Source organism: Asparagus officinalis, chromosome 3 (assembly GCF_001876935.1).
Source record: "Asparagus officinalis chromosome 3, Aspof.V1, whole genome shotgun sequence".
NCBI classification, from domain to species: Eukaryota; Viridiplantae; Streptophyta; class Magnoliopsida; order Asparagales; family Asparagaceae; genus Asparagus; species Asparagus officinalis.
In genome coordinates, this window is record NC_033796.1 from 31,101,788 (window position 1) to 31,111,837 (window position 10,050).

The 10,050-nt window shown below is 39.0% G+C and overlaps 2 protein-coding genes across 2 annotated transcripts; both read right to left on the reverse strand.

Moving 5' to 3' along the window:
• On the reverse strand, nt 1–1,247 carry LOC109833644 (RING-H2 finger protein ATL2-like). Its single transcript, XM_020401386.1, has one exon. The coding sequence runs from the start codon at nt 1,028–1,030 to the stop codon at nt 170–172; it is 861 nt and encodes a 286-aa protein (XP_020256975.1). The 5' UTR covers nt 1,031–1,247; the 3' UTR covers nt 1–169.
• Nucleotides 8,041–9,143, reverse strand: LOC109832189 (RING-H2 finger protein ATL60-like). Its single transcript, XM_020399621.1, has one exon. It carries the CDS (start codon nt 9,038–9,040, stop codon nt 8,261–8,263), a length of 780 nt encoding a protein of 259 aa, XP_020255210.1. The 5' UTR covers nt 9,041–9,143; the 3' UTR covers nt 8,041–8,260.

The following is a 10,050-nucleotide window of genomic DNA, read 5'->3' on the forward strand; positions in this document are numbered from 1 at the left end:
TTTATCAAATATTACCAAAATTTACGATCAAAAGCGTACTCAGATGCATTCTCAAAGAGCACAGATCTGGTACATTTCCCAAACTTAAAAACCAATGAATTTCAAGATGACATATTCACATACTTCATATTTTCAACAAAAAATGAACTCCCCTACAACAATTCAGCAATTATCTGCATTTATAATCTGAGACTCCCCCCTGCTCAATATCACTTCCCATAGAAGTATAAGAAGTACCAACCCCCTTAAAACTCATCCTCCCTCTGCTCAACATTCTCTTCAACGACTTCATCCTTCCCATCACAGGAGACTTAATCTCCTCCAACAACCTACTAGTTGGCAATGGCGAATCCGATGGCACTCTACTCGACGACAATGGAGCATTCGATGATGAGAACGCACCGTTTGCTCGTGACGGTATATCAATCATCAACATACCTTCCTTTCTCTTCCTCGAAGACGAAGATGGGGGAGGGGGGAAAGATCCCATATAACTCGAACTCCCTTCTTCATTCGATTTATTTACTGAATTCTCCCCTTGAGTCTCAACTGCAATCTCTACTACTTTTTCGTTAGCATGAGCTTCAACAAGGCTTCGACATAGAGGGCAGGTGTTGTTCGAATGGAACCACATATCAATGCATTCAACATGAAACACATGGTTGCATTTGGGAAGCAATCGAACCTCTTCACCATCGGATAACTCGCAGAGACAAACCGCGCATTCGATGCAATCTTCTTCTTCATTGAAATTCTTTGAGTTAAAGGTTGTGATTGGGAGAGAATTGAGGATTGATGGATCGAGAGCAAGTCGAGGGTGAGTCGGTTGATGAGTAGCGAAGCTGAGGCGATGGCGACGAGAGCTGAACGAGCCAGTGGTGCCTGAATATCCTTTGGCTTTGAGGTACAGAATGAGGATTGCGATGAAGAGGCAGAAGATTAAGACGAACGCTGCTACTGTAATCTGCCCACTGAGAGCAGCAGAGGCGCCTGCTGCATTGGCGTTTACGTCTTGGTTAGGATCTGACATTGGTGATGAGTTTACAAAACTGACGGAGTTGGGTCTTGGGATTGAGATGTTGAGATTTTGGGGGTTTGAGATATATAAGAGATGGTAATGAATGAGGCAAGAATATGCAAGAATAATGAATTGAGGATTGAGCACGTGAGGGTTATGGAGAGTCACCAGCCTTGACCAGCTGGTTAGCTGTTTCTGTGTTCTTTCTTAGATCAACTTGCTTTTATTTAAATTTGAGCATTGAAAAAGATGGACCTTTGGGCTTCAATTTGATCAGTTATACCTTGATTGTTTCTCTCAACGTTTCAAAGCCAATTTCACTGTGAAGGAGAGGTTTCTAGTCAATTTCACAGTTACTTCTCAAAAGGGATTTGAAATAGGTTAATTGCAAATAGGCTCTCTCTCTACTATCGCCCAATTGCTAATAGACCCCTGTAGTTTATTTGTTGTAAATAGACCCCGACTCTTTTTCCCTAAAGATCTCTCTGTCACGATAGAATTTCCTCTTTCTCCGGGAGCCAAAGATAAAAAGAAATTTTTACTGGAGGTGTCTACCCGCAACAATAGAACTGTAGGATCTATCAGCAATTGGGCGATAGTACATGGAGTCTATCTACAGTTAAACCTTGAAATAATCATTAGCAAGAAAGTTTGATATTTTTTTCCATTAAATCTTGGAATTTCTTTCGGGTTTGATTTCTCAAACCTTGTGAGGAATATTCCCACTCTTTAAACAAAATGAGTCTTCGTCTAAAGAAATAATTAGGACAAATTTTCAAAACCGACCCATTTGGGTTTTTAATTGCAAAAAACGACCGGTTTTGAAAATATTTACAAAAACCAACCTGTTTTCAGCCAGGGGCTGAAAACAGGTCGATTTTTTTAAATTTTTTCGGGAAACTTCACGGGAGTTGAACTCCCGTGAAGTTTTTTCTCATAACAAAACTTCATAGGAGTTGAACTCTCGTGAAGTTTGGAAAATTTTTTTTAAAAACCGACCCAGTTTCAACCAACTGGATCGGTTTTTATAATTAAAATTAAAATGGGTCGTTTTTTGCAATTAAAAACTCAAATGGGTCGGTTTTAAAAATTTGTCCGAAATAATTACGAAAGGACAGGTACGCATGCAGGACCATATGGACATGACATATGATAGTGATTTTATTTACTTTATTATTACTTTGGTACTGATATAAGAGTCATTTATCATCCTCTCAAGTTCTCCTTTCTCGGTCTGTTTCATTGAATTTTGTACATGCAATAACGCGCTGGACAATTACGCAATATAATTATTAAGTCAATTATTCTGTTGGAATAAATATTAGATACATTTCTTTCCTAGTATGTCTCAAATTAAATTTTCTCTGATTATTTATGAATGAAGAAAAACATGAAAGGTACAGGACTGGGTTATGATCCTCCCCAAGTTGTTAACTCCCCCGTCCCCAATTCCTACCTTGAGACCTTGCTGCACATGCCTCCAAACAAAGGAAGATAGAGTATAGGGAGTTCCTTGTTGACGTCTATCTACCATTTTCATATTTTAAAAAAAAAAAGGACTTTTGAATCATCTGTTATTAAAAATATCAAATGAAGGGTGAATAACAGTTACTGATCTGCTAGAGTCCTGCAGACATCAAGAACTGTAATTTTCATCACGTTCATATGATCATTTGTCAAAAAATTTACTGATCAAAATATTCAGAGATTTATCCGCACTTTGAGGACTACACGAAGGGTGAATAACAGTTAGTTTATCCGCTTTAGTCAAGGAAAAAGAATTGAGAGAATTGAGAGGGAGAATAAGAAAACCCAAGTTTGACCAAGTGAGCTGTCTCTGGGGTCATGAACCGGCTCTTGTCCTGCAAGAAAGAGACAGCAGCAGCCCAAAATATGATGATGTTTAAGCATTGTACTACTGTTGACCGCTGCTTTGTAGAGCTAGAGATGAGGTTTCTGAGAATTTGCTATAATTAATTACAAATAATATATGTTATAAAACATAGTACATTGGCGCACACGCAAGATTTGGGTTTTGACTGGAAAGCAGGATTAATACTTGTTCCAGTTGTTTCATGAGCCTCAAACTTAAAAAAATTCAACACATAAATTGGTTTCTTTTTCTCTAATTTTAAGAACTAGATCCACTTCACTAGATGCAAAACCTGGATATCCCTCAATTTCAACTTGCCGACGCTCGACATCTGACATTTAAAGTATTCGATATGTAACTTGTTTGTTTTAGGTAAGTTAGTATATATGGCGTTGCCGCGTTGCTTTTATCCTGCAGGTTTTACTGCATAGTCTTTTTGTTGGGGTTAATCTATCGACAGCCCTTGCCCTCCGGATCTTGTGACGAACAATTAGCAAGGAAGAAATCACAGCAAAACGAAAACTTCGCAGAAAAGAACAAATAAAAGGAGAGAACACCAGATTTAACAAGGTTCGACAAATATGCCTACGTCCTCGGAAGCCACACCAGAAATTCTTTGATTATTGAAGAAGATTACAATGCTTGCAATAGGCCTCTCTCTCTAAGATCTCTCAAAAAAGGCTCTCTTTTCAATGTATTATATTTCACAAAAACCGTTCAAGATATATATATATATATATATATAAAACCCTAACTCAAAACAAATTCCAAAACGGATCAAGAAACTGCTTGACCCGATATCGGTCGACTGATGTACTTGCACCAGTCGACTGATAAGGGCTTCTCAGCTTCTTCGTGCATGTTGTCGGTCAACTAGTGAGCTCCCATCAGTCGACTTACTAGATCGTTTTTCAGGATGTTTTTCTTACAGTCGAATCGATCGACAGATCCAAGCCCTTCAGTCGACTGATCGGGGGGTTTTCTGCTGCTTGTTGATTTTGTTCCCATGTTCGGTCTATGTTGTGTGCAGCGGAACTCGAAAGCTAAATAGTGCATAGCAAGAGCGAGATAGATCACAACCAATAAGTAAAACACAATCACCACAACAAGACAACGAATTTTACGTGGTTCGGTAAGTTGCATACGTCCACCGGGCAGGGAGGGAGGAGTTTTTACTATTAGAGATAAAGAGAATACAAATAGGGTCTACAATCTCGACAAAAACCCTCAAACAAAGCTCTCAAAATCTCTCACAAATTCTCCCTCAAAGGATGTACAATTCTCTCTCAAAAGTTGCTCAAAGTCGTCCTTCAATTAACCCTAGAAACAACAAAGTTTCTATTTATATGAACGACAAACTCAAACCAATCAGGAAACTGAACCTGGGCCATAATCGTGAACCGATCGTCTGGAATTTAGCCTCGGTCGACCGTCCAGAACGCTAAAATCTCACAAAATCAATTACAGGGTTTCAGTCGATCAAACTTAGTCTACCAGTCGACCGGACAGGGTTCGGTCGACTGACATAACTTCTTGGTCGACCGATCGGAAAATTAGAAAATCACCCTCTAGTGTGCACGTTTTCGGTCGACCATACCTGGGCTTCGGTCGACCGGACTGCACCAAAAATGTTTTTTGCTTTGTTTTTTATGAACTTTTTTGTTGTTTTTGCCGTTTCTACAATTATCACATCGGCGAAGTTTTCCAAAAACTAAGCTGATACCGAAAACAGCCAAATGTCTCACTTGTTACGTCTAATACGAAGTGGAATAAATCCACGATAACGGACTCAATCCACAACAGGTCGGGAACCCAAACGAGAGCTCAAACAACCCCCCCCCCCACGTCGAAATCAACAAATCCAACCGGCTGCATAAAAAAAGAATGTCTATGTATCCTCTTGCCTAAGAAAGCAAGCAGAACATAGTTCACCCAAATGGCCTTCAAAGGCCCTCAATATTGAAGAATGTTCAATATCTTCAAACAATGACCAAATTTTACACCTAAAACAACTTTGGTCAACATATCCGTAGGGTTGCCCTTCATTTGGATCTTCTCCAATATAACGTCTCCATCATCCAAAATATCATGAATAAAGTAGAATCTGACATCAATATGCTTCGTACGTGCATGATAAACCGGGTTCTTTACCAAATAGATAGCAGACATGCTATCACAATATATCCGAATGGTCTCCTATGCAATCTCCAATTCCTCCAACAATCCATGCAACCACAAAGTCTCCTTAACAGCTTCAGTCACCGTCATATACTCTGCCTCTGTAGTAGAGAGAACCACTATAGACTAAAGTGCTCGTCATATACTCTGCCTCCTTAACAGCTTCAGTCACCGTCATATACTCTCCCAATGCCTTTTCGAATGGTTCGTCATCTCTCTTCCGCAACTCATAATTCACCAACACTGAGGTCACATTCTTGTAACTAACAGTAGTTCTTCCATTGATCATAGTACCATAATCATCCTCTAGCAACGAACACAAAAGTAGCATCGCCTTGTCTTCATCCTCAATCATGATGTCCACATTAGTCATATCTGAAAGTAACCTCGTGAAGTTATTTACATGCTCCCTAATGGAAACTCCCCTCTTCATCTTGAACTGGTAAAACCTCTTCTTCAAGTGAAGCAGATTCTCAATGCTCTTCATAAGATACTTTCATTGAGCACTTCCCACAATCTCTTCGCCGATGTCTTATTCATCACATCATAAATAAGATCCGGCGTCAAGCATAACCGAATAACTCCACATACCCTACTATTCATCTTCTTCCAAACCTTATCCTCAATGTCTTCAGGTTTCTCTTGTAGCTCAAGAGTCTCCTCCAAATTCTATGCATCCAACGTATCCATCATCTGATACCTTCACAAACCGAAATTGATCTTGTCATCGAACTTCGAAACATTAATATTTGTATTATTGATGCTTAGACTTTGTATCGCCTTTGTAAGAGACGATCCCGATGTGCTTGCTTCTCTCGTGTTGTAGATCTAACTCTCCAAGTAAGAATTCTTCAGCGAATCCTTCGAACAAGCCCTATGACAAACCCGAAGCTCTGATACCACTATTTATGCGCAGCGGAACTCAAAAGCCAAATAGTGCAGAGCAAGAGCGAGATAGATCACAACCAATAAGTAAAACACAATCACCACAATAAGACAACGAATTTTACGTGGTTCGGTAAGTTGTCTACGTCCACGGGGCAATGAGGGAGAAGTTTTTACTATTAGAGATAAAGAGAATATAAATAGGGTTAATTTACAATCTCGACAAAAACCCTCAAACAAAGCTCTCAAAATCTCTCACAAATTCTCCCTTAAAGAATGCACAATTCTCTCTCAAAAGCTGCTCAAAGTCATTCTTCAATTAACCCAAGAAACAAAAAAGTTTCTATTTATATGAACGACAAACTCAAACCAATCAGGAAACTGAACCTGGGCCAAAATCATGAACCAGTCGACCGGAATTTAGCCTCGGTTGATCGTCCAAAACGCTAAAATCTCACAAAATCAATTACAGGGTTTTGGTCGACCGAACTTAGTCTACTGGTCGACCGGACAGGGTTCTCGGTCGATTGACATAACTTCTCGGTCGACCGATCGGAAAATCAGAAAATAACCCTGTAGTATGCACGTTTTCGGTCGACCGGACTACACCAAAAATATTTCATGCTTCGTTTTTCTTGAACTTTTTCGCCGTTTTCGCCGTTTCTACAGTCTACACACTCAAAACCAACACTTTGCAAAACCTGTTAAGTGAACTTTTAGAATATTTAATCCTTCATATTTAACAATAACGTTTGCTCTAGACGTTTCAGGATTTATGGATAATGGATAATGCCATTGTGGATTTTGGCTTGCTTTTTTCTTGTGAAAAAGAAAGATTTACGGATGGCCTGTTTTTTATAATGAAATTTCCTTTACGTTTCTTGGAGTCAGCATTCTGACACTTCCAAAACATCTTGATGTATGACAGTAAAAATACGAAAATGCTATTTGTCACGCGGGATGGACGCGCAGCCCATCTAGGGGGTGGGCCCCTACCTCTCTCACGCGAGATGGGCTACGCGTCCATCCCGCGTGACAAATAACAAAACCCGTAAAAATATTCTATGTTATCTTAACAGAAGAAAAAAAATATCTGGTTCTTTTTTCTTTTTCTTTTCTTCTTTTTGAGGTGAGATAAATGTCTAGACTTTTCGCAAAGATGCTTCGAATGAGATAATAATGTCTTAGACCTTTCAAAGATGCTTCGAGTTATCAGAGATGCTTCCAAAAGTTAAAGTTGGATAAAAACAGAACTACGCAGAAGAATTTATTAGTTGAAAAAAAACAACATAAATGAGAATCCTAGTCTAAAGTAACACTACCATTTGCAGAAGCATACCACATGCAAGTAACTGGTTGATTCTGAGACCGGAGGTCTCTTTTGTTTTCCCGTTGCTTAGCCATGCAGCTTAAGTTCCTAGATTTGTTTTTCTCATTTTCTTTCTCATTTCATTTGAGAAATTAATAGCTGCACTTTACTAGAAGCAACCTCTGATTACGAGACTTGCGTACCCTTTTCTTGACGTTAACAAACTTTTTTTTTATAAGGTAAATAGTGAGGCAAAGTTCCCCACGAGTTACATTAATAAATGCTTAACGAAACTTATCCAAAGGGATATAAACATGAGGGCTACAATATTTGTATCCTCAAGAAGAACAAAGAAAAGAAAAGAAAATTAAAAAAAAAAGAACACCATGTTGGATGGCCGCAGGAGCTTTCTAGACTCCGAATCCAAACTGAGAGAACAACTCATCTTCCGCAAAATAAAATTAAAATTGAAAAAAAAAAAGACAATTTAAGTTGATCAGGTATATCGCTACTGGTAAATATTTTTTTTCCAAGGTAAATTAAACCATATTCCATAGTTTTAAATGTAGGAAATGGAGGAAACTACAATAGTCTACTGCATTGCCTTTTAAGTAAAATCTAATATTTAATGACCCTTTAACTATTTAACTCTGTTATTTCATGTCGTATCCTAGCGTAGAACTTAAATGAAAATTTCTCTCTCATGTTACGTGTAAAAAAGGAGGACTGTCACAGGCTGTTCTGATAACGATATTTCCAGATTTTCTAACTCTCAGAAGATCCATTCTTTTGACAAAAAGTAAACATCTTTTTCTTTCAGAGTCTGCTTCAAGAAGTGAAAGAAGCTGGATTCAAAAACTACGTAAAAAAAATCTCTCGATCGGTTGAATCAAAGTAATGAACTAGTTGTATACATTTAAAATCCTCAAGCTAACAAATATACAATCTTAAAATTCACAATATCTACACAACGTACTACTCGCTTGAATTGCTCAACTCACAGATTACTGGCTGATTCTGATACTGGAAGATTCTTTTGTAATCCAATTGCAGTTCCTTGCTCAATATCAGAATTACCTCTCGGACTGTTCAAACTACCCCTGCTCAGAATTCTTCTCAGAGACCTCAATCTCTCCAACGCCGGAGACTTAATTCCCTCTGCAGGCAAAGTAGAAGAAAACCCCTCAGCTGCTCGCCTCGGTATCTCGATCGCTAACATCCCCTTTTGCCTCTTCTCTGAAAACGAGTCTCCTGAACTCGAGCTCCCTCCATCTAACTTTTCTGTGAAATTCTCTGATTCCGCAGAATCCCCAGTTCCTGAAACTGGTTCCAGAGACTGAACAGGGTTTCGACACAGAGGACAAGTAGAATGCGAAAGGAACCACATATCAATGCAATCAACATGGAAACCATGATTGCATCTAGGCAGCAATCTGATCTTTTCGCCATCATTTAGCTCCGATAAACAAACAGCACATTCAAGGCCGCCCTCCTCCTCAAAGTCCTTAGACTGAAAGAGGGTGATAGGCAAGGTCCTGAGGATTGAAGGATCGAGTGCCCTTCTAAAGGTACTCGGCTCATTCGGAGCGAAGGCCAGGTGGCGAGCGCTGGGCCTAGATAAGCCCATCGTCCCCGAATAGCCCTTTGCTCGAAGGTAGAGTACGAGGGCAACGGTGAAGAGCATGGAGACTATCACGACAGATGCTACGGTGATCTCTCCCGTTACCGTTGAAGACATACCACCGTTGCCGTTCAAGGAGTCACCGGAATCCGACATTTTTTCGAAAGCTGCGAGAGTTGTGCCCAAAATAGGAAGGCAAGGGAGAGTTTATATAGACTGGGGGTGGAGTTTATGTTTGAATTGAATACAGAGAGGGAGGGATAGGATTTTTTTTGTTTATTTTTTGTTTATTTTTTTATTTTTTATTTTTGGGTGCCGGGGACTAAAGACTAAAGAGAATAGTACAAGTTTGACAAAGTGCAGTGTAAGCCAAGGCGGCATTGTTGTTCGTTTGTTGAGATCAACTTGGTAGCGGGTGTGACCCACTTTATCTTCTTCTAATTGTTATTATCACTGATTTCATTCATTCATTCATTCCCCTTGTTTTGGTATAAAGAGAGATTTGTTATTGGTGAGATTCCAAGATGGACATGTAATTAAGTAGATTAATTAGGTCATGCTTAGATTATGAAAAAGTAAGTGATATCGTCATTAATCAAATGATGGTCGTGAATGTGCATGAATCATGAATGTGGGTACTGTATGGTACACTGATTCCAGCCCACTGAACTTGTGCTCAGCACAAGTGGGCTTCAGCCGGAAGAGTTTGCTGACGAAAGCGTTACGGGATAGGGCACTAAGCAACTGGCTGTTGAAAAAGAGAGAGTGGCCACAAAAAAGTTCGGTATGGAATTGAAATTTTTTAATCTCCATATATAGTTCAGCAGATATCTATATATCTTTTAGAAGATATTTACATATAACGTATACTGTCCTGCAAATTAAGGATACAATATCATGTATATATGCACCCTCAAATTAATAAAATCATGTATTTATTTGTTTCTAGTACTTTTATGATTAGCATCGATCTCAATCAATTATATTAATTGCATGGCCAACATCAAGTTTGTATGGCAAACGGTTGCCACATTCAGGAATTAGATGAATCATGCTGGTGACCGGTAAAGTGAAATGCCATAATAAATATAATGCTGATGGATGAAGTTTGATACTGTAATGTTTGTTAATACTATACTAAAACTGCAGCTTCAGTGAGAACTTTT

Bases quoted from the DNA above. Each gene is read 5' to 3' on its own strand.
- LOC109833644 (XM_020401386.1), bottom strand. From the start codon at position 1,030: ATGTCAGATCCTAACCAAGACGTAAACGCCAATGCAGCAGGCGCCTCT.
- LOC109832189 (XM_020399621.1), bottom strand. From the start codon at position 9,040: ATGTCGGATTCCGGTGACTCCTTGAACGGCAACGGTGGTATGTCTTCA.